Source organism: Brassica oleracea, chromosome C3, assembly GCF_000695525.1.
Source record: "Brassica oleracea var. oleracea cultivar TO1000 chromosome C3, BOL, whole genome shotgun sequence".
Classification (NCBI taxonomy): domain Eukaryota; kingdom Viridiplantae; phylum Streptophyta; class Magnoliopsida; order Brassicales; family Brassicaceae; genus Brassica; species Brassica oleracea.
In genome coordinates this window covers 14,598,316-14,623,966 of record NC_027750.1, presented here as the reverse complement: position 1 = coordinate 14,623,966, position 25,651 = coordinate 14,598,316, and the positions used below count along the sequence as shown (strand labels likewise).

The window sequence follows — 25,651 nt, the reverse complement described above, 5'->3', positions numbered from 1 at the left end:
TGTAGTTTATGTTTTTACTGATGTTTTATTTAATTAATCTTTATAGATGATGGCGACATCCAGCTCTTCATAATTATATTGTCAGATACTACATCTAGCTAGTGAGCATTATTGATATCTCCACTACTGGCGAACAAAAGCTTACTGTATTTTGTTGTTGGTGTAAGTTATTGTTATATTAGTTACAAAGAAAGAATTTTGAACTGAATTAAATTAAAAGGACTTCATTAATCGTAAAGAAATAATTAATTAATTTTACACGTAGCTGACTAGGTTTGCATTACATATACGTTCACAAACCAACCAGTTTTCTTCACATGGCTGATTTTACAACTAACTCCATCAAACGGAAAAAAAAATATGTCGAACCGAAACGCGACTGTTGAAAACGCTCTCCTGTCTTTCTTCCTCGCGTTTGCAGTCATGGCCAAAACTGTGTTCTCGCAGGATTGCCAAAGCACTGGGTGTCCAGGCCTCAAAGAGTGTTGCAGCTCGTGGGGTTCCTGTGGAATCAAAGATGACCAGTGTGGCTTTTGGTGCTTCAGTGGCCTTTGCAATCTCAAAAACAAATCATATGGATTCGACTACAACGTCAGCGCCGGTCCACGCGGTCCAATAGAGAGCATTGTCACACCATCGTTGTTCAAACGCATCATGAGCAAAGTAGGAAACAACTGCCCGGCAAAAGGGTTCTACACTCACCAGGCTTTTATCTCGGCGGTTAAATCGTTCCAAGCCTATAAAGGAACGGTGGCTAAGCGCGAGATAGCAGCCATATTGACTCATTTTGCCCACGGATCTAAAGGTAAGTCCACTATACTAGCCAAGGACACAACTGTTTTCATGAGATCCCCCTTTATCCATGGCCACCGTAAGATTTTCAAACTATGGCTGCGTTTACAGGATCTTGAACAATAACACATTTTTGTTGTGAACATACACAAATTAAACAAGAAGAAAGCAAAACACTCTAAAGAGAAATACGATTTGAGACAAATATTCGTTTATGGTTTATATATATATTGATTATATGAACAAATTTTTTACAATCTCTTAGATTCAATATTTTTATTACTTTAAAACACGATGTTTATTTATTTTTTATGAAAACCTTTCATTTTTATCTACAAAACAGCTTTCTTAATCCTTAAAGATATTGTACAAACGAATGTGATTTTTTACTGTGCACCAAAATTCAACTCACTCTGAAAGCAGCCATTTATGCGAGGGCCTACTAATAAGATGTATTGTGTTAAATTCAAGGCTTTTGTTACAAAGAAGATAAAGCGACAGGGAGGTACTGTTCTCCGAGCAAGAAGTACCCTTGTGAACCGGGAAAGCAATACTATGGTCGTGGTCCGCTTCAGTCAATCAGATGGAACGAGTACTATGGTGCAGCCGGCATATTCCTTAGGTTGCCTATGTTGAAAGATCCGGATATGGTGGCTCATAGCCCGGAAGTGGCTTTCAAATTGGCATTGTGGTTCTGGACCACAAATGTGCGTCCAGCTTTGTACTTAGGATTTGGAGAAACCTCGAAAAGAGTGGACGGTCGACTATGCGATAACTTACATCCTGACGATACTAAGAACTTGGTTAAGCAATACGTGGACTTGTGCAAGATCCTTGGGGTTACTCCTGATGAAGGTCTGTCTTGTTAAAACAACATCAAATAATGTAACATTAATTTGAATTAATTATAATTTATTATTGAGGATGTTAAAGTTTAAACGTCTTGCAAATTAATCAAGTAACTAGATCACGACCCGCGCAGCGGGTTTTTGTTTTCATTTATTTTTATATAAATATTTTGTTTTCAATTCTAAATTGGGATATATTATAATATATATGTATCTATCAATTTTTAAAACATAATAACATAATTTTACTGTATATTTTTTTCATTGAATAGATTGTTTCAAACTTTCACATGTATTTGTATCTTCTTCTATATATATATTTTTGAATTATTATTTTATTATTAAAATCATAACTATATATATAAAGATTATTAAATATTGTTTTATTGTCATATTCAAAAATATTGTAACATTTTACAAATTTAGAAAGTTTTTAAAAAATTAAACTTTTCGCTTCATAGATTAATATTATCAAGTAAATAATTAAACATTTAGCATTTGTTTAATTTTTAAAATAAACTATATAGTTTAAAATTTGTTTTCATTGGTTTAAGGTAGTAAGGATTAATCATTGTTAGATAATATAATTTTTGTTATTTAAAAAAAAAATCTTTATAATTTTAAAAGTTAACATCGACAAATCTTTAAATATTTAGCATATAGAGGTATAGTATTACAACGTTAAATTCTATCTATTTAATTTATACTATCTATAAATCCAATGGATCATCTATTGTTTAAATTCAATTATTGATAGCCCAATAAAAATTATGGTAAGCCCAAAATTTAAATGATAAGATTAGATATTAAATATAACATGACTTTCTAGGAATAAGTCTATTAAGTTCATTTTTTTAAAAATCACACATGAATCATGTGACTTCTGTTTTAATATATAAAAAGCTTGGTGGCACACAGATTTCTATATTAGCAATCAGGTCCCTGACTGGTAGATAAATTTTCTATCTCAAACAGTTTTTTTAAGAATATTTTTCTATCTCAATAATATATAAAAATTAGAATCGTCATTAATATGTAGTTTAAGAGGTTACTGAAAAAGATAACTATATGTAATATAGTTTTGCTAATCGTACACCGATGTAATTGTTTTCCATCTACGTTATAACCTTAGCAGCTAGCACTCACTGAAGCATATAATGGGAGAGTCAGCCTCATTTGACGATTCGAGAGAGATATTTTCGTATTTTCATGAGCTTGTATGACTATATGAATTTGAAATAGTTGTTTTTGGATCCCAATATATGAGATATATTTTAAGTGCACATTATATTTCTAGATGATCTGTCAGCAACTAGCAAAGAGGCGAAATTTTCTGTCAACGAATCTGGTACTTGTACATTTCCTTGTATTGAACATGATTCATTTTACGGAAATCAAATAAGTATTTTTTATATCTGGTCTTCATTAGAAAATATAATAAGATAATAATATTTTATAACTGGAAAACTCAAAATGAATTCCTCGGTGGATATTTTCTAAATCTTAACATTTTCAGAAGCGGTTGTCACTAGTTAATATAATTTTAACTGGTGTTTTATCGGTTTGTAATTGATAACACTTATGATTGATCGACGGTAGTATATGTGTTGGTTGTCGTTGTGGTTGAATGTTAATCCATTCAAAGTGATTGCTACATAAGTTTTTGTTTTGAACAACATGCTACATAGTTATGTCATGTATTCATGTTTTATTATATGGACTATGTTTTATTCTATTTATTTATAATCTAACTTTTTAGTGTGCTTGTGTATATTAAATAAAGCTTCCTCAAATCTTTGTAGTTTTTTTTATAATATTAAGATAGTTCGATATATAAAAATTTACATGACCGTATTTATTTATTAAATATTAGAAGTTTATAAATTAGTTATCATTTATTTTTAAAAATTAATTTTTTGGAATGCAATTAAAGTTTGATCTATACATAATTGGTTATATTAAATATAAATATATGATGTATCAATAAAACCTGCGAGATATGTTATCTTTTCGTTTGGAAATATTTTTATTGTTGGGATAAGACAAAAATGAATTCTATAATTGGAAAATTAAAATGATCCTCACTGGAGATGCTCCTAACCTTAAAATTTTCAGAGGCGGTTGCGACTAGTTAATATAATTTTAACTTGGTGATTTTCAGTCTGTAATGAATAAAAATTATGATTTATCGACTGTTTTTTATTGTTTGTATATGTGTTAGTTTTCCATATTACGGTTGAATGTTACTCATTCAACGTGGTATGCCATAAATTTGTCATTTATTCATGAATACAAATCTAACTATTTTGTATATTAAATAAAGCTTGTTCAAATTTGAACAAAATTGTTAAGATTGAAATCTTTGTAGGTTTTTGTTATAGTATTGAGATAGTTTGATAAATTTACATGACCATCTACTCTATTAAAATAGAGTCATTAAAAAAATCTACCATAGAAAAGTTTATGCTGAACCAGTCTATTATAAACAACTACCATGTATCCAATATAAAGATTACTAACAATAGATCAAACTAATAATATCTATTCCATTAATAATCTCTTTAATATTCTGAATTTTGAAAATGTTTAGTGTTTGAAATATGGAAAATTTTTATGTTTACCACTTTCATGGTACCACTTTTCACATTTATCGCTACCAAAGAGACATTTTCAAAAATATCTTCTTCATTAAATAGCAAAAGACTCTTATACCCTTGTTATCGATATATATAATAAATTATTATTTAAATAAATAAAAATAAATATTTTTTTTTTTATTTTCGAATTATACTTTTTCAAATTCGAACTTTTCTATAATTTGTTTTTTTGAATTTTTTTTCGAACTTTTCTTTTTTTCAAAATTTATTTTTGAAAATCGAAAATTATGTTTGAAACTATTTTATAAAAAAAGTTTTCTATTTTTTAAGTATTTATTTATATATTTATTAGAATCCTAAATTTCACATTCCAAAAACCCCACCCCACCCCCTCAACTCTAAACCACAAGTCTAGATTAGTTAACCTTAGGGTATAAGTGTCTTTTACCCTTCATTAAAATTGAGAGTAAAAGTGATTAGTGTAAATATGAAAATGGTACTATAAATGTGGTATTTGTGGCAATTTCCCTTGAAATATTTCTAAGAATCTTTCTACCAACAAGATTTCCCAAAATAATATTTTACAAAAATATTTATTACAAACGTATGATATATATTATTTTGTTAATTATATTATATTTAATGAACAACAATAGGATACAATCTAAAAGGGTTGAAAACCTGTCCCTTTTGGATTCAAAATATGAAGAATCCAATTTAACAAATTAGAAACAATCCCCATGTTAACAATTAGGCATGCGGGTTTGGGTACTTCGGGCAATTCGGTTCGGGTAGTTTGGTCTGACTAAAATCTCACCAAATTGAACCGTAAAAAAGTTTAGTTTGGTTCGGTTTGGTATCCGGTAGTGTGGTTTTTAAAATTTATATTGAAACTAACTTAAGTTTTGGTTTCGTTTATATTTCGATTAAAATTTTAGGTAAATCCGGTTAAATACGGGTAATTTTGGTTCAAAAGTTTGGTTACTTTGGTTAGTTCGGTTTAAGAAATTGGTTAATTTGGTTAGTTCGGTTCAAAATTTTTGGTAATTTTGGTTATAAATTTTGGTTATTCGGTTAGTTTTGTTCAAAATTTGGTTAACAATTTTTTTTTGAAAAACCGAATAACTTAAATTACCATACCAAACCAAAAACCAAAGTTTTGTTATAAACCTGCCGAATCGAACCAAATTTCTCACCGAACTAACCAAAATTTTGGTTTGGTTTGGTTTGACGTATTTGGTTAAAAATCTCAGCCCTACTAACAATGTTACAAATTTCTAAAATAAAATCTTATTAATTTTGTTTAAATCGTTTTTCAATATGTATTAATATGTAATAACAATTAATAACAAAGTGAATCATATAAAACATAAACTATTATATGTTAATAATGTCGAACTAGACATTGTATATGTTTGGAGAGTTATATAATACTCCCCCCGTTTCAAAAAGATAGATTTTTTAGAAAAAAAAAATTGTTTCACAAAGATAGATATTTTTTGTTTTCTATGAAAAAATTGTAAACTTCAAGAAAATTAATTGATTTTATTGAATTACTATTGATTAAAAGATATTGAAAATTGAAAATTGCAGAAAACAGTACATTTATTATAGTGATTTAATGTGTTTTCTTAATATGTGTGAAAACGTTAGAAAGTCTATCTTTTTGAAACGGAGGGAGTATATAACACCAGAATGTATATCATATATTTAAAATAGTTACTATAATATCAAAGTTATACGCTTATAAAATAAAATAATACTCGCACGAATGTGGGGGTTAAATTCTAGTATTTATAAAATATTAGAATATTTGTAATTGTCATCGATTTTTAGAAATAGTTATTTTTTTGGAATGCCGTTCAGGTTTGATCTATGCATAATTGATTATATGAAATAAATGTCTCAATTAAATTAGAAGGTTGTTATATGATATCTTTTGTTTGGGAATATATTTATTGTTGGGATATAATTAAGTTAGTAAGAAAACATATTTATAATTTTTTTAAAGACAGTTTAGCGTAAAAATTATAAATGAAATGTTGTAACTTTTATTTTAGTAGATAATATATTATTAGAAAAATTGTTAGATACCACAAGTTAAGTATCATTTTTCAAAAATATCACTAATCAAAAAATACACTAACATTTGGGTTTATTCTCTAGTGATTATTGTTTAAGATTTGTATTAAGAGGTTGGGGTTGAGTTTATAAATGTTCTATAAATATTTTAAAAAATTAGCTTAGTGTTATTTTATTACAAATTTAGGATATTTATGAAAATAGTCATTCATTAATGATAAATTTGAAAAGTGATATTAAACTTACCATAGAATTGAAATTTCCCGGTATTACTAACAAGATTCTTTTAAGAAAATGTCATTAACAATGCCTGCTAGGCCATGCCTTTTGGACTTAGTGTGGTTGTTGACCCAAAAAAAAGTTATAGAGATCGTTCTACACCGCAACCCATTATGATTTGTTTGTCTGGTTTTATCGGTAAGGTATTGACTATTGAGATTTTAAAATGCAGCTGTAACATTAGGATATTGTATTCAGCTGAGAGTTTTGAGTTGATTTTATTAAAATGATAATTCACTATATTCAAATATAAATTTTTTAAAAACTCATTTAAAATTCATTGTTATTGAAACTGTTTTTGTAAAAATTGTTATTGAACTTTACATTTTATAAAGTATTGTGAAATTCACTGTTATTCAAATATTAATGTCAAAAACTTATGTAAAATTTGTTGTTATTGAACTTTATATTTCATAACGTATAAAAAAATCCACTGCTATTCGAAATATATTAAGTTGTGATATTTAAAGTTTTCAACTAATTTTCTAATGTTTTGTTGGAATTTATTAGCTAAAAAACCTAAAATCCAAATATCATGGTTTTAGGTCAAATTTTAGAATGGTTTAACAAAAACTATTTTGAACACTCTAGCTTGTATAAAATCATCTAAGAACTCACTAAAAATCAAATCACTTCACACTCAAGATTGAATACATGCCATTAGCTTTTTTCTGTTCATCCTCCTTTTTTTTTTAAACTAAAAAATTTATTGGACTGGCCTCCACCAAGGCCTATGGCCCAAGCCCAAACCGAGCCAGCCGGACAGCGGCGGCGCCTGCGGAAAGAGACTTTCATATATGTTATTTAGTAATATATATCACATTTGAGTAATATAAACTGGAGGTGTTGATTTATAAGTCATATATGTTATTTAACAAACTTTCAAAAAAAAACTCAGCTATTACCAAAAAAAAAAATCAGCTATTAACGCATGATATTTGACGTTATGAGTTATAACAAAAAAAAACTATAAATCAAAATTAATTTCAGATTATTGTAGTACAATTTTAAAACATTGTAACAAGTTTATATACTGACAGTCATCTTTGATAAAAAAAAAAAGAAATACTGACAGTCATCTATGATAATTCATAAATTGTTTTTTTTTACTTTTTGTTTGCTTGCGTTCAAATACATGGCACGATAAATGTACAGAAAATGATGTAGATGTACTATAACTTTTTGTTTTGTTTGTCTTAATAAGAAATTATTTTCTTTTAGACATTATTTGCAAAGTAATTTTTTAAATCTTGATAATGTATATTTTCTACAAAAGAATTATTACAAAAATGACAAAGCCTAGTAACAATTATGACATGACTCATGGTTAATGTGATATGAATATTAACATTTATGAAAAAACATTTTATGATAAAAAAACTTTTAAAATATGGTATTAACTCATATATCATAATTAGATTAATATAATCAAATATAACACCCGGAAACAATGTAATAAATAAATAATTTTATAAATAATTTTACAAGATTTTGAAAGTAAAACTTAATTATAATTCTCATAATTTTATGAAAATTTTCTTTTCTTAATTATACACTTTGAATCTTAATAAAAAATTCCTTTTAATATCTAGAAATATTCTTAAATACCATTTCAATTTAATTTTTTATAATTATAAATTTTGTAAAAAATTATTTTAAATTTTATATAATTTTATTTTAATATATTTTAACTATAATAAAACTTGTTACATGAACATTTATATTTATGTAATAAAAAGTCAGATATCATAATTAAGCTAATCTAATCAAATATAACAGTAAGATAATGTAATAATATATCATATAATTTAAAAAAAATTGAAAATACAATTTTATTATAATTTTATGTTCCTTAATTACATACTTTGTTTTTTATATATAAAAAACTTGTATTTATAAAAATTTCTTCAATTATATTTTTTAAATATATAAAAATTTCTTCAATTATTTTAATTTTTTTATAATTATAAATTTTGTAACCAAATTTCTTCTTAATTTTATACAATTTAATTTAATTTAAACCAAAGTAATTAGTATTTAAGAAATCAAATAAAATACTAATACAATTTAATTTGGTTGAATCGAAATTAAATTAAAATTTTATTTAAGAAATAATAAATTATAATTATAATTTTTAATTTAAAAAAATAATTTTAATTTAAAAATAAAATAAAATATTTGTGCGCATAACGTAGAAAACACATAATACATCGCACTAATTTCTTTCTTGCGCTTAAAAACAGGTACTTTGCAAGTGTTGATGAATAGCCGATGACTTTGACTTTTATGTATGCAATGATACCGGTGGGAGACCACTCTAGAAGAAAAATAATTGAATAGATTATAAACTTTTCTTTTTTTTGAACACCGAATAGACTATAAACTACCATCAGTGATGTATATGGATCTGTTGATGAAAATAATTATTGTACCATAGACAAGAAGAAGAAGTTAATGTGCATGTAGGTGTGAATAGAGATCAAATACTACCAGAATTTTAGTATTTGTATTTTACTTCGTATTTTACATATTTCTAATTTTTCAATTAATTTTGCTTCTAAAATATAGATATCCGGTTTTTGGGATATCCAAAAAAATATAAATATTTGCGAATATTTATGGATATTTACAGATATCTCATCCACTTTGTTAAATTCAAAAAAAAAATTAGAAAAAAAAAATATACAAGTTTGTTTTCAAAAAAATAATTTTTACATAATAAAAAATAAAGATTAATGGAACTACATGTTCCCTAAATTTTTTAAATTAATTATTTTTTTATAAAGCATAAGACTTTAGAAATTTTTTAGTTTTTGTAAAGATTTTATATTCCTTTCTTAGTTTAATACTTTTATGATAATTTTATAAATAAAATTATATGTTAAATGAATAATTACATAAAATTATACATTTAAAGTTTTATATTTAATTGTAGATATACATCTATTTGTATAAAAGGCGGAGCGGAGTTTATGTCCAACTCTTAAACCGATATTGATTTTTAAAATTAATGGATAAATTTCTCGGTCCTATGCAGATGTGTACTCTATGAAACAATAAATGATAATAATATATTTACGATACGTCTACAAATAAAAGATGATTTTTTTTTAAAGAATGAGTTTTTCAAAGAATGAGTGAGTTTGCATATACCCCATCTAAGAGCACTTTTATTGCAATAAGTGCTCAAGATTATGTTTCTAATAATATTACTTTATATAATTATGTTTTAATATCTAAATATATAGAATTTAATTAGACCACTTAAACAAGTGTGAGATAATGGTTTCTTGTCTATTCATAGATCATGAGCTTTCATTTGAAAACCTCTATTCATCCAACGCAACTACGTCAAATTAATTAACTCGTTAGCTTTACATTTTTATATTAAGCAAAATAAATCAGACTATTTATTCAAATAATTAAATTTTGTTTCGGTTAGTAATTTAATGCCGTTAGTTTCTATAATTTATTTGCCCTAGAATATCTTCACTTTTAAAACCCACGTCGAATTCGAATCCATGTTTGAAAACTATATGTTAAACGCCCCTTTTCCTAGTTGACAAAAAAAAATAAAAAACGCCCTTTTCCGTATCGTTAAATCCATGTAAACAGTAGGGTCTTCGCTAATCTACTAGTAAGTTAGTAACTAGATAAAGAGACGCGAGAGGAAACCATGCCATATGACATGAATTTTGATTTCTTAAAGCAAAATAGTTACGGAATCATACGATCCTGAACTTCCACTCTAGCGACCGAACTGGAATCCACAATATCGGGCACAGTTGTCACTTCCACCAGAAAAATCGAAACCGATACCTTTGAATTGTCAAAAATAATTGCTGTCGACTCTTCAACGTATGCGACGTAAATGGCACGCCAGTGCATATGAGTCATGACTTTGTTGTATCGAAAGTTTTAGCCTTAACCTAAAGACTACATATATTAATTTCAGTAGTTATCGTGAAGGTGTTGTTGATGTTCTTTTTTGCTAACAGTCTTTTTCTATTACATGTTAATTAATATACTAAAATAACAGGTTCTGTTACAAAGGCTGGACAAAGCTATAAAGTTTTACTAAAGTCGAGTTCGCCTGTGACAAAGAGACCGCTAGTAGCCTTCTGCTGCTCGGATTCAATTCACGTTAGAAAAAACTATTTATAATTTTTGGATTCTCGACAAAGAGATGAAACCATTTTTTTTATCAAAAAAGAGCTATAAAGTTTTGAAAGATCCAAAAAATCAAAACAGGATGAAGTCATACAATCCATAGAGTTTTTTGACAAAGTATAATCCAGAGAGTTAATCATTCACAATCCAGAGAGTTAACCATCATAATTATACTGCTTATGATCTCAACAATCTTTTTGGTTATATTATGGTGGATGATTCGTTCGCAATCTTCGTGTAACCCATTATTTTTACACATATTGATTGATCGCATGTTTATTTCCATAAACCCATCGACTGTAAGATTTTTTATTTTCTTATAAAAATATATATTATTTCTCCTTTGGTTTTTATTTTATGAGTTGCATGTTTATTTCAATTTATATCCTTCTTAGGAAATTAGCTACACATTGTCTGTGAGACATGAATATGTATTACTAGTACTTATTTATTTGCTATATTTATGATTTGTGTATAGGATTAAGAAAAATGTAATACATCTATGGAGAAGAAATATCAAAATGGCTGGAATTGAATCGTAAACATAAACTTAGATTTATATTAATTGAATTTGAATAGCCAGATAGTGGACCCAACCAATGGCTCACATGGTACCAAGATTTATAGTGAAATATGCGACTTCTCTTCTTCACGGCCGCCTTGGCTCACATGGTACCAAGACTTATGTGACATATGCGACTTCACTTCTTAGGGCCGCCTTTAGGAAACGCTAGACGAGGTAGCCACTGGTAATAAGATAAGCTGATTTTTTTTGTGTAACGTTAAGTTCAAAAAAAATTGTGAAACGTAAACTACTTTTTAAACGTTTACTAAAGTACTAAGTTAAAATGTCAAAACATGAAGCAAATGGTTGCATCATAAATAGATGAATAAAATTGATAGAATTTGGCATTCTTCTGAATATTATCATTTAAATGAAAAAGTGGAAATATTTTTTTTTTTTTTGTAACTGAAAGAGTGGAAATATTTCTTCCACTTTTTCTGAAAAAACTGGATTTTTAACAAAATCTAGCTCCTTTTTTTTTTTTGTTATTCTGTTATTTGTTAGAAGAATGAATAACGTAAAATTATTATTTATCATCCTTTTGTCATTTATCTCTATTCTAGTCATCTTTGTTTCACTAGTTCTTCTAGTGACAACCATTTGCACTCGAAATTTCTGTATCGTATATCGACTTGTTTTTCATATTGTCTATTTCATTTTTATTTTATATTTTATATTTATATTTTATATTTTATTTGTAGATACATGTAGTAACATTTCTTTTAGAAATCAGATATGTAAAATTATGGACGAATTTCGTTAATTGTGTTAATTTTAAGATGAAGCTCTCTAAACTCTTATCAGTAAGTAATTATATCACAGCTCATTTATACTAATACTTTTCTTTGAGTCGGCTCTTAACAGATGTTGGTCAGCAACGCAATGGAGCCTCGTTATATTTTGTCATTTGTAATCTTTTAGTAATAAATAATTTTGCGATAACGAATGGTCATTCTCAATAAATATCTCACATTATATTCTAGCAGCCCTAATCTCTTGAAGTTTTAAACATTTCTTCGGTGATATAACTACTCTCCATTCCGATAACAAACCTTCCAAAAATATTTGTCTCAAAAGATGTCGTCAGAATTTATGGTAAATTTTCTTTATAAAAACACATAGATTTCTCTAATCAAATTTTCTTTACGCCGTGTTATCGGTATCAGCGCCGGCCGGCCCCGGGCCTAGGGGGGATTAAGGCCGAAGGCCCGAAACCATCCTGGTTTAAAAAAAAAAAAAAAAAAAGTTAACAAAAACTTAAAATATAAATATAATTCTAAAAGGCATATCTTTAGAGTGGTTAATGGTAATACCTAAATCGTTCGTTCATTCGGCTGAAAACTATATAAAACAACCTTTAAATTGAAATTAAACTAAATTGTACATATAATATGAGAGTTTCAAAAAACGATTGATAGGTTCTTACAAAGAAAAAGACCAAAATTACAGTTTATTGTGTTTTCACCTAATTAATGGCTCCATTGCCTCAGAAGGAAGATGACATCAAATCCTAGTGCTCAAAATTGCAAGAAGAGGTAGGTGTTCTGCCACTTTGCCCACAGAGTCTCGAGAACCAGTTCAGATTTGTGTCGGCTATTTGCTCTATAGAGTTCGTACAAACATGAATTAAGTAGATTAATAGTACATCAACTTATATTGTTCCATCATTTTTTTAAAGCAACTTAGAGCATCATTAACCATGGAGTTTAGGGAGTGCTTAAAAAATAAGAATAAAATAGTGGGTGGATCCTACCATTTTCAAAAATAAGGGGGTTTTTGCTGTCTAAATAAGCATCGATTTTGGCGATTCGCGATTGGTGGGTTTTTAATTTTTTTTAAATCAGAGAAAAAAAATAAAAATAAAAAAATAATTTGGGGTCCAGGGATAAAGATGTTATTATATTGTTCCATCATATGCAAAATCAAATAAGTTAGCAAAACAAAAGATATTTAATTTTGTAAATTATAATACAAAAGTGAGAAAAATACTGTAATACATAACTATCTTGTTTGTAAAAGAAAATTGAGTTCTCACTCATAGACCAAATCCAAAGTATTTATCTTGGGCAAGAGCAAGACTAAAAGTCAAACTCGTTTTACAAATACATAAATATATATTTAAAAATACTATTATAGATAAAACAACTTTTTATTTACAAAAGTAAATGACAAAACTACCCAACATTTATCCCTATATATATATCTCACACCCTCTTCCTTCCCATCTACAATACAATTACACAAAACATGGCTCTCACAAAATTATCCTTGGTTCTTTTTCTTTGCCTCTTAGGTTTATACTCAGAAACCGTCAAGTCTCAAAACTGCGGTTGTGCCCCAAACCTGTGTTGCAGTCAGTTCGGTTACTGCGGTTCCACCGACGCTTATTGTGGTACTGGTTGCCGATCAGGCCCTTGCAGAAGCCCTGGTGGAACCCCTTCTCCCGCTGGTGGTGGATCAGTTGGTAGCATTGTGACACAAGCTTTCTTTAACGGTATTATCAATCAAGCCGGTGGTGGTTGCGCCGGGAAGAATTTCTACACCCGCGATTCTTTCATTAACGCCGCAAATACTTTCCCAAACTTTGCCAATTCGGTTACTAGACGTGAAATTGCAACCATGTTTGCTCATTTCACCCACGAGACTGGACGTAAGAATCACTTTCTCTCTTCGCTTCCTTTAATATATTAGCCATGTAAACAAAACATGGTCAGATATAACCGTTCCTCAGAATAATATATTTTACCGACCAAAACTAAAATTTAGTTTAAGTTTATGAGCAATGGACAAAAAATAATAATATCTTATAGAAATAACAAAATTTGTGTATATACATCTAGTCTCCGTAATCGCCGATTCTAATTTTTAAACAAGAAAATACAAATGGAGTACTCTATATATTGTCAAAATCTTAGGCATGGATATCTCTAAACGTTCGTTTAAAAAAAATTAAAAGATGCTGATTATATAACACGTAAAACCAGTCTAAGACATAAGAATAAACCCTCGGTTATTATTTTTTTTTTTTTGAAAACTCGTAAACCCTCGATTATTGAAAGAAAAGAATAATAAACCTTCGATATAATAAAATGAAACTGATATGACGTGATCTCAATTAGTTGGAATGATCCTAAAGCAATTTATTTTGACAAGTATCCTAAAGCAGTTCGTTTCATGTGTATCTTTATCCTCTATAGATTTCTGCTACGTAGAAGAAATAAACGGAGCTTCACGTGACTACTGCGACGAGAACAACAGGCAGTACCCATGTGCACCAGGCAAAGGCTACTTCGGACGTGGTCCGATTCAACTATCATGGAACTACAACTACGGAGCTTGTGGCCAGAGTCTCAACCTTAACCTCTTAGGCCAGCCCGAGCTAGTGAGTAGCAACCCAACTGTCGCTTTCAGGACGGGTCTGTGGTTTTGGATGAATAGCGTAAGACCGGTACTAAACCAAGGGTTTGGAGCCACCATTAGAGCCATCAATGGAATGGAGTGTAACGGTGGGAACTCAGGTGCGGTCAATGCAAGGATTGGGTACTATAGAGACTATTGTGGACAGCTTGGTGTGGACCCTGGTCCTAACCTTAGCTGCTAAAGAGTTATTCGAACAAACACGCACACACTTGACGTGGGAAGTGATGGAGAAAGTTGAAGTTATGAAATAATAAATGAGACAATAAAGTTAAATCTCATATATATGCTCCTATGTGGCTATGTTGGGTCTTAGTATTCCCTGCGTCACAAGCAATAAGTAGTTGTAATAATGTTGTGAAAGTGAATTTTTTTAAAATGTACTGCGAAGTGAATGCAACATTAATAGATGCCAAAAATAACAGTGATTTTAGTTAAGAATGATTGGTATAATTTTAGAATGGTGATTCTGTAAAATAACAGTGGTGTTAGGGATATTCAGTAAAAAGTCTATAAATTAATAATATTAGAATTATGATATTTTATTAATTTGTAGAAAAAATATTTTAGATCTATATATTTTCAATTATGATTTTATATCAAATAAGAAGAAAGATTAATTTTAAGGTATATATATTGATTTATTTTATAAATAGAACTTTTTTATTCGGTTATATGATGTTAATAAACTATGTGTTTTACGGGGTGATTAGAATGCAGTGTAACTTTATGATTATGGATGTAGAATTTAATTTATATATTTATTTGTTGGAAAGAACTATGTGTTTTGCTCTAGAAATTAAATTTTTATACATTCATATTTTAATTTTATAAAATATTTTTGGCTATAGTTATTTTAAGAAAAAAAAAGTTAATTGGTTGATATAATATGGTTTTAAATAAAAATTTGGATTTCTAGACCACCTATTGTTACAACCAATCAACCCCTTAAATGTAGACTAAATTTAGGTGTAAATAAGAAAACTAACACTAAAATATTTTAAAGTGTTTAGAAAAATTAACTTTGATTTTATTGTAAATAAAAAAATTATTTTCATTTTATTCCTACAATCAAATTGAAAGATGTATGCATGTTTCACATTTTATTCATAAAATATTTTAAAGCGGCAATTATGCATGTTTCACAGTTATATGAATAACTTTTTTATATACTATATTTTAATATTTATCGTTATATTCTCTTAAAAATATTTTGATTAAATTATTTGAAGGTAATTTTTATAATATTTTTATAATATTTGACCTTATATTATTTTATTTCTTACAAATATTATATTTAATATCTTTTGGATACTATATTTATTAATTTATGAATCTATCATAATTATACTTAATTATTAATAATGTTAAAGACTAAAATAAAAATTACTAATTCTTTTAAAAGTAAATTTAAGGATGATTGTTGATTATCTCCTGGTTTTGAAAGATGTTCCTCTCTAAAATAAGGAGGCTTGCTAGAGTCTTATATACCTCTAAATTGGAAAGAGTGTTTTACCGTTTACACTGTAATGATGATGTGTGCATTTTTTTAAGTCAAAATGATGTGTGTTTTATTACGCAAATAAATAATGTGTAGGACGGATGAGACCAGGCTCAATGTTGCTTTGTCTACTCTTCAGTGGCAAGGTTGTAAGTTTTGGGAAAATACTTTCAAATATCAAACAAGTTATATGAGTTTAAAGTCCTTTTTAAAAATTCATTAATATTTCTATATCAAAAAGTTTGTATTCGAATTTAAGAAGTGCAGTTTATAATTATTTATATCAGATAATACAAATAAATTTCTGGATCTTTAGTATGAAACAAAATTGAATCACAAATATATAGAAGATTTTTTTTTTAATTTTACCATACATTAAATATTATTTTGTAAATTTATCTTTAATGGATAACCACTTTTATGATTATTTTATATTTGTGATAAAAAGACTAAATTAACCCTACTAAATTATCCATAAAATGATAAATGTTTAAGAATAATTTATAAAACATATATAGAAGTTTATAAACTCAATCTAAATTCCTAAGTACTAAACCTCAAAAATATAATTATTAAACACTTAACCTAAATATTAGAGTATTTTGGATTGAATTTATTTTAAAAAATGATAGCTAATTTATGTTATTTCAAACTGTTTTTCTATATAAAATAATGATACAACTAAACAGATTTCCACGTAAAAAGAAAAAAAATTACTAACATGAAAAAGTTACATAAGTTACATCAACACTGTAATATAGTTTAAAGATTTAAATTTTTACTGTAATTTAAAATAAATATGAAAGTCAAAACGAATTTGTACGACATTTATTTTTAACTTTAAATCCACTTTACATCGAATAATAAAAAAATAAATTGATTTATGTATAAGGGATCGACTAGTCTTGTTGATTTAAAAATAAAAAACAATAGTTTTGTGGATTTAAAAGCATAATCATAAAACAGTCAACCATAGTGGTCAAAAGTAATTCATAACTAGGATAAAAACTGCGCCTTGCGCATGGTAAATTTATAGAAAAATTATTTAAAAAATATCGTATGGAAAAAAAAATTATATTATTGATCGAATTAATATATTTGGCCCTTAAACAATTTTGTATTAACTTTTTTGTTAATTACATAATTTGTTTACTAATGAACTAATCTCATTTTTGAAAATATTGTAGGTCAAGAAATTATTTATCGCATAAAAATCTAGCATTTAGGTCGAAGAATCTCATGCCTACTATTTGGTTATAATGAAACTATGTCAGCTCGGTTTTATATCATGATTTAGCAATTTAAAAGTTAATTAAGGTCATGAGAAGTTTACGTTCACGTGCCAGTCCTATCTATCTTCGATATTATTTTTTGTGTCATTTTGGTTATTGCTCGATATAAATATTGATTTTTGAGTTTATTCTCATTTCTTTCTTTTATTTTGGTCTGAGATTTAGAAAATGTTTAAGATTCAAAATTATTAAAGAGATACATACTTAGGTTAAGATATGCGCCTTGTGCACAAAAATACTTATTTTATATTTTTCTGCATAATATAAAATAATAAAATAATAATTATATATTAAATAACTAAGAAAATAATTAATATTATGTAATAAATTGGCTTGCACATATAAATCAAATGACTGCTCTTGTTTACTCGCAACTATTTTAGAATAAATAAATAAAAACAATCAATCTTATCTATCGTATATGATATATAATTAAATTTAAACAATATGAAGTATATATATATATATATATATTAACATAAACACCAATTAAAATAAAATCATTTATTTATATGATTTTATTACCATTGTATTTTATTATAGAAAAAAATTTAAACATTGATCACAAAAGTTTATGTGAGACTTTTAACAGTTTTAGTTATTTATACTCGCTTTGAAAAATTCAAAAACATATACAAAAAAATCTAAATTTTTAATATATGATTAATGTAATTGTGTAATTTATTTTAATCGTAAAGAATTAAACAAAATGATAGAAATCATACAGATTATTAGCAAATCTTCATTATTTAAAATCATTAATTACTATATATATTATAATCACATTAGTTAATTTCGAAAGATTTATTTAAAGAAATAATATATAATAAATAGTCATCTTGCTTTAATTGATATGATATGTTATCATATAGTTGGTATTAAATATTTCTAGTGGGATATAAAAATCGAATTGGACCAATATGTTTTTCAATTTCAATGTGAAGTTGACACGTAGGATTAATTAACTAACTAAATGATTGACACATAAGCAAGAGATATTTTTTAATTATTACAAAATTGAAGTTATTTCTTTTCAAATGTTCTTAAATTAATATATAGGGGACGTGGATTCGATAAAAAAAAATATTCCAATGTCTTTGCTGTGAATTTTACTATTTCAGTTGTAACGTGTAAGTGCAGTAAATGTCGATGACATCCGCCTATTAACTTTGAAAATTAGTTATTTCCTAGACATTATTCCAAAAGCAATTAGCCATTTTTTTTTACTATTATTTTCACGCACAAAACGGATATGACTACTAAAATGATGACATATTTTATGATTAAATATGACATAAATAATTATATTTAATGTTGATTTATATTTTTGGTAATTTTTTTAGAATATGATATACATTACATTTAAGGCAATTCTCTCAAATAATCATTTTTAAGTTTTTATCACAAAATATCCCTCAAAAAAATAAAATGACCAAAATAGTCCTTTTTATTTTGAAAATTTTAATATTTTTTTTTATTTTTAAAAATTTGAACTCATCCCCAAAACTCAACTCATTAACTTTAAACCCTAAGTTTTAGATTAGTTAACTCTACAGGTATAAATGCATAATTATCCTTCAATAAAACTTCTTTTGGTCATTTTTCTCTTTAGAAGTCTATTTTTGTAAAAATAAATTATAAATAACTATCAAAAAGAATTTCTGTTACATTTAAAGTTAATTTATACATTTTGTAATTTCTTAGAAAATATGTAATGACTCATACATCATCATTAAAATAAAAATATCGAATATTACATTAAAATTTTTGAAATATTATTGATTATTTTTCAGAATCATACAATTTTACCACTAACAATTTCAAAAATTTCTACTATTCTTTTTAAATATTTTGTTAATCGTAAAACCATCAGTAACTTTTATATATCTACAAATGTTGTAAACTGTTTTGTTTTAATTTTTTGATAATTATATAATTTAATATCAATTTTTATTAATTTTATACAAATTAATTTAATATATTTAACCAACAGAAATAGATAAAAATATATCTAAGATCATAATTTTAAATATATACATAATTACATATATTCTTAAATATAATTTAAAATAAATAAAAACATTTTTAATCTTAATTTTATGTTTAATTAAATTAAATTTATAATAAAATATTGATAAAATAATAAAATTTCCAATATTAATAAAAATATTTTTAATATAATCTAATTTTAAAAAAATTATTATTGAAAATGGTGCAGAAAAACATCTAGTTCTTCTATAAAAATAAAACTAAGGAAATTATAGAAATATTATTAATTGGTACTAGGAATCGTCAATGGAAAGTCATGCATTGTTAGGCCATTGACGGAGACAACACGCGTGTTTGCCCATTGGCAAGTTCTTAACACACTATCTCAAAATAAAATAAAAAATTAATGGAAACTGATGAAAGAAAAGAGAAAAGTTTTCATAATACATATTTTCATTTGATTATTAGTTCTATTATATAAAGAAAATTCAAAGATAAATACATAATTATTTTTATTTTTTTTGACATCAAATACGTAATTATAATACTAATATTTTTTTCTTTCAGAAACTGTGACTACCGATTATCATGTTCTATTAAGGGATGCTGCCTAACTTAGTCCCTACTATTTTCATGCCATTGCTTTTATTGGAGAAATGGTAATTGGTTACTTATGAAAACAAAATGGTGCGCACTCCTATTACTAATAACCATATTGTAAATTTATGATTTCATTGGCATTTTAAATGATTCAAATATTCATGACATTTTTTTTTTTGTTCAACTAAGGATTTCATTAAACTTAATAAAACGGCAGTTTAGCCCACTAGGGGCCCATTACAAATTGAAAGTAAAGATAAACGGAGAGTTCTTTTAGCTAACTCGTCGGCTTCCTGGTTCTGAGTTCGTGGCAGAAACGTGAAGGAGATTGAGTTAAACGCAGAGGAGAGTTGATGGATGTCGGTGATGATTCCATAAATTTCCTTATCCTGCATCGTGGTGTTGATAGCTCTGATGAGCGTTGAAGAGTCGGAGAAGACTTTGAGATCGGGGATCTCAAGTTCTACTGCCATAGTGATGGCTGATCGAATCGCTAGGGCTTCAGCCATCAAGAGGGAAGATACGAAGCTTTGAGTCTCCGATCCTTGTCTTTGTTCACCGTTGATGTTCCTTTTGAAGATCCAGGCTAGGCCTGCCCTCATTGAGTTCTTGTCCCATGAGGTGTCTGTTATACAAGTCATCGTTCGAGTATGATTCGGATCTTGGGGCAGTGATTGTCGTTTAGTGGATGATCCTGATCCAGGTAGTGGCTTCTGTCTTGAGCTTTCCTCAATTTGTGCTTGATTCCATTCCTTTGCTAGAGTAATGCCTTTTGTTGCGATCTCCACAGGTGTCGATGCTTTATCCTCAAAGATTAGCCTGTTTCTTGTTGTCCATAAGGCCCAAAGGATCCATGGGAGCACGAAGTTTGGAACTCCAGTTGAGGGGGGAGGCAGATGGCTGATCGAAATTTGACTAGCATCGTCTTCATAGTGTCTTCCACAGCTACGATCACCGCCTGTTTCAAAGGTACAAATTCCCAGACTTTTTTCGTAAATGGACATGAAAAGAACAGGTGCATTGGCGTCTCTTGTTCTTTGCATCTTGGGCAGTTTATGTCTGCGGTAATGCCTCGTCTTTGCAGGTTTTCCCCAATGGGTATAGCGTTTTGGATGATGGACCAAAGGAATACTTTCAGCTTCGGAGAGAACTTTCCCGACCAGACATCTTTGATCCATAGGAAGTCTTGTTCCTCTGCCTGTTGGGTGTGGGGCTGTCTCAGCGCTGCAGCTGTGGCGTAGCCTGATTTTGTGGAGTAAATTCCTGATTGTAGAGGTTGCCACACGTAGATGTATGTTGCTCCTGTGGTACTTGGTCGTAGGGATTGGATCTGTGCTGCCATTTCTGGTAAAATCTCCGCAATCCTTTGCTTGTTCCATCTCAAGTCTGTTGTAAGGAGGTCTGAGACTCGCAAATCTAACACTGCTTCTGTGCAGGGACCAATCGGCTTTACTCTTTCAGATAGTGAGATCCACGAATCCTGTCAGACCTTCGTTGTCTGTCCATTTCCAATGACCTTTCCAAGGTTTGACTTCAAGAGTTCAAGGCCATGTAGTATACTGCGCCATCCATGGGAGCATACTGAAGGTACAGACACCTCTAGAAAACTTTTGTTGTGGCAGTATTTTCCTAATAGGATCCGTGAGAGTAGACAGTTAGGCACTGTGAGGATTCTCCATGCTACTTTGGCTAGGAGAGCTTGGTTGAACAGTTGAATGTCACGTAATCCTAGTCCCCCTTTTGCTTTAGGTCTTGTCAAAGTGTCCCATGCTACCCAACACATCTTTCTCTTTCCATCTGGTCCATCCCACCAAAATTTAGTTAATGTAGATTGGATCCGTTTACACAGTGAGACTGGTAGTAAGAAGCATGACATTGTGTGATTTGGCATCGTCGTCAGGACAGATTTTAACATTGTGAGCTTCCCTGCTTTTGACAGGAATCTAGTGGTCCAACTCGCTGCTCTATGCCTTATCCTATCAACCACAGATGTGAACAGGTCCTTCTTCTTTCTACCAAAGTGTTCAGGTAAGCCAAGATATTTGCCTAACCCTCCTTCCTTGGTAATGTTGAGAATTGATTTTGCTGTCTCCTTCATTTCTGTGGGTGTTCTTGATGAAAAGGTAATTGCTGACTTGCTTCTGTTTATCTTTTGTCCTGATGCTCTCTCGTATTCTGAGAGTATTTTGACTAGGTTGTTGCAGCAGTCAGTTGAGGAGTTGCAGAAGAACATAGTATCATCTGCAAACAACAGATGATTCACCCGAGGGCATCCTCTTGCAACTCTGACTCCTTGTAGTTCTCCTGAGCTCGCTGCGTTTTTGTACAAGCCTGAAAGTACTTCGCCACACAGTATGAAGACATATGGGGAGAGTGGATCACCCTGCCTGATTCCCCGGTAAGGCTTGACTGATCCATACGCTGCATCGTTAATCAGGTAGGAGTATGAGACTGTTGTGATGCATTGCATTAACCATTGAGTCCATGTGTCGTGGAATCCTAGCCTTTTAAACACCTGAGAGATGAATTCCCATTCTATCCGGTCGTAGGCTTTAGACATGTCAGTTTTGACTGCCATAGGACACCATTTTTCTGCTTGAGATGTTTTCAGATACTGCAGGACTTCATGTGTTATTAGCACGTTATCTGATATGACTCTTCCTTGCACAAAAGCAGATTGGTTCTCTGAGATTATGTTGCATAGCACCGGTTGTAGCCTCATGGTTAGGATCTTCGAGATGATTTTATAGTAAACATTGCACAAGGCAATAGGTCTATAATCTTCCACCTTTGTAGCGTCTAGCGTTTTAGGGATTAACCTGACATGAGTTTCATTTAGGGATGGTGAGAGTATTCCTGTAGTAAAGAAACGTTGAACTTCTGTTACTATTGCAGGCCCGATCACTTCCCAGTTTGACTGAAAGAAGCTGGCTGAGAATCCATCTGGACCTGGTGCCTTGTCAGCATGGATGGCAAAGGTGGCGTTTCTGATCTCTTCGGGTGTCGGCTCCTTTATCAGTTCCTCATTTGTTTCAGGGGAGATGCAAGGTTTCAGAGCTTTTTCAATTGTGTGTGCACTATCAAAGTGGTTGGAGGTGAATAGCTTGTCGTAGAACTTGCATATTACTCCCGAAATCTTCTCTTCTTCAAAGACCGGTAAGCCATCTTCATCCTCTATCACTGAGAGTCGGTTTCTTGCCCTTCTCCCTTTCGTAACCGCATGGAAGTAGCCTGTATTCGCATCTCCTAGAGCTAGCCACAACTGGCGGCTCCTCTGCTTTCAGAATTCCTCTTCTATTTTATAGGCTATGAGCAGTTGAGAGTTGAGCTCCTGAATCACCCCTTCAATAGGGTTCTGGTCACTCATAGCTAGGTCCAGTCGGGTTTTGAGCTCCTCGATTTTCTTTCTACTATTCTCATGATGTTCCTTGCTCCATTTGCAGATAGCTTTTCGGCATAGTGTTAGCCGCCTTTCAACTTTCAGATGCTGGTGCGTGTCACATATATCTTTCACTATCTGTTTGACTTCAGCGTTCTCTCTCAATCTGCGATAATATCTGAAAATTCTGCGGCATTTTCTCCGTGTTGTGTCCAGGAAGGAGAGCAGGGGTCGGTGGTCTGAGCCTTCAAACTTTAGGTACTGGCTTCTACAAGCTGTAAACTGCTCTGTCCATTCGCTGTTACTCATTGCTCTGTCTAACCGACATTGCACCACATGTGTGTGTCTTTTCCCTCTCCAGGATAGGAAGCTGCCGTGATGTTTAAGGTCAAATAGTCCGTTTTAGGACATGAATGATCGGAAGGCACAGAATGAACCTTCTGCTCTATCAGGGCCTCCACTCTTCTCGCTGTTGTCAATGATTTCGTTAAAGTCCCCAATGAGAAACCACGCTTCTTCTGGGTCAGGGTGTAGCAGTGAGAGCTCGTTCCAGATTGCTTGTCTTTTCGTGTGGTCTGGTTCTCCATAGGTGAAAGTAGCTTGAAAGGTTATCCCCTTGTGGGAGATGATTGTACCAATGAAGTTGTGTGAGCTACTTCTAATGGTTAGGTTCACATCCTTTCTCCACCCTAGGTAGAGACCTCCTCCTCCCGGAGAATGCGGTGATACCAGATGATGGGAGTCTAGTTGCAGCTCTTGTAGGTCTTGTAGGACTTTGGCATCAGGGTTTTTTGTCTCCATAAGGAAAACAATGTCTGGAGAGTTCCTCTTTCGGATCTCCTTTAGGCGCTGGACTGTTATGGGGTTCCCCAACCCACAACAGTTCCAGCTAGCTATGACTAAGGACCCGGGTGTGGAGGAGCTTGAAAATCCTCCTTTTTCTTTGAAATTGCCGGGATTAACTTGATCTTTGGTTGATTGTTTGTTGCAGACGGTCCGACTGTGTCAGATGGAGCTTGTGGTATTGACTGTCTTTTAGGAGATCCCCTTCCCAGCGCCCTCGCTGATCTTCCTAGGGAGTGTTGTACCAATGATAAGAGCCTTTTCTTCGAGCTATCTCCCCTATTTTGTTTTGGGCTAACTCCTGCAGTCCTGAATTTTGCAGGTCTTCCTCTCTTTCTCCCCGAGGTTCTTGTTGGTGGTTCCGTGACTGTTACGTTACTAGGTTGTCCCCCCGTCGTTGTATCTCCAGGTCCCATGAGTAGTAACGGCGCATTTATCACTTCACGAGAGATTTGTTCAGTCGTGTGTTCGGATTGAGCTTCACTCTGCATAACCCTCTGTCTCCTTGCTGAGCTTTCAACAGGGTCTGCGCAGTTAATGTATAGATTTGTGGCATCCTGAATTTCCTCCAACACATGTTCTGTGGTTGGGACACTTTGGATGGTTGGTGGTCTCCACTCTTCGTTTGCAGCTCTCACACTTGGCCTTAGTTGCACTGGTGGTGGGTTGCTTTGTTGATCTCGGCCCTCGTCAAGCCCACATGGTTTCTCCCTCCATTGCAGTAAGTGATTTCCTGTATAAGTAGTTCTTGAAAGTGATTGTGTCCGAGTATGACTATCTCTGTGGTGTACATACTGGGGAGAGTTGGTTTCCACTCCCTTCGGGGCCTGCTCCCTAGGCTTCTCAGACATTCTTGAGCTTGATTCTCTAGATGGGGTCGTTCTTTCGGGAGGGGGGTTTCTTGTTTGCTTTGTTTCCACTCTATCTCCATAGGGTCTTCCATGTATGTCCACACGTTGGTGGAATTTGTGGTCTTCTCTGTATGTATTTGTTGCAGCTCTATTGGTCCTTTGCGGTGATCTCAATCTGCCTCGGTTGAAAGTTTCCTCCTTCTCACTGTTTGTTCTCTCGAGTTCGTGAGGTCTAACAGCCAGGTCTCGATGGTGTTCTCCTTTGTCAGTAGCTTGGCATTGTTTCCGAAGGTGACTGAGGCTTCCACAGGTTGAACAGTGGTTCTCCAGCCTCTCATACTCAAAAGTGAGGGTACATTCTTCTCTTGTATCAAATTCCATTACTGTTTCCTTTGTGAGTCCCTTGAGCCCATCCATGGAGACTCTCACCCGAGCTGATGTTTTGG

At 30.6% G+C, this 25,651-nt stretch overlaps 2 protein-coding genes across 3 annotated transcripts; both read left to right on the top strand.

Moving 5' to 3' along the window:
• Positions 1–332: 332 nt before the first annotated feature.
• On the top strand, positions 333–2,932 carry LOC106332574 (basic endochitinase CHB4-like). 2 transcript variants are annotated; one of them, XM_013771048.1, is made up of 3 exons: positions 333–805; positions 1,264–1,647; positions 2,776–2,932. In XM_013771048.1, exons 1-3 carry the CDS (start codon positions 361–363, stop codon positions 2,787–2,789), a joined length of 843 nt encoding a protein of 280 aa, XP_013626502.1. In that variant the 5' UTR covers positions 333–360; the 3' UTR covers positions 2,790–2,932. The 2 variants fall into 2 exon arrangements, with proteins under 2 accessions (XP_013626502.1, XP_013626501.1); XM_013771047.1 differs by having other exon boundaries at positions 2,773–2,932.
• A 10,624-nt stretch (positions 2,933–13,556) lies between these two features.
• On the top strand, positions 13,557–15,188 carry LOC106329425 (basic endochitinase CHB4). The gene is made up of 2 exons (XM_013768076.1): positions 13,557–13,983; positions 14,531–15,188. The coding sequence occupies exons 1-2, from the start codon at positions 13,581–13,583 to the stop codon at positions 14,932–14,934; spliced, it is 807 nt and encodes a 268-aa protein (XP_013623530.1). The 5' UTR covers positions 13,557–13,580; the 3' UTR covers positions 14,935–15,188.
• Positions 15,189–25,651: the final 10,463 nt, after the last annotated feature.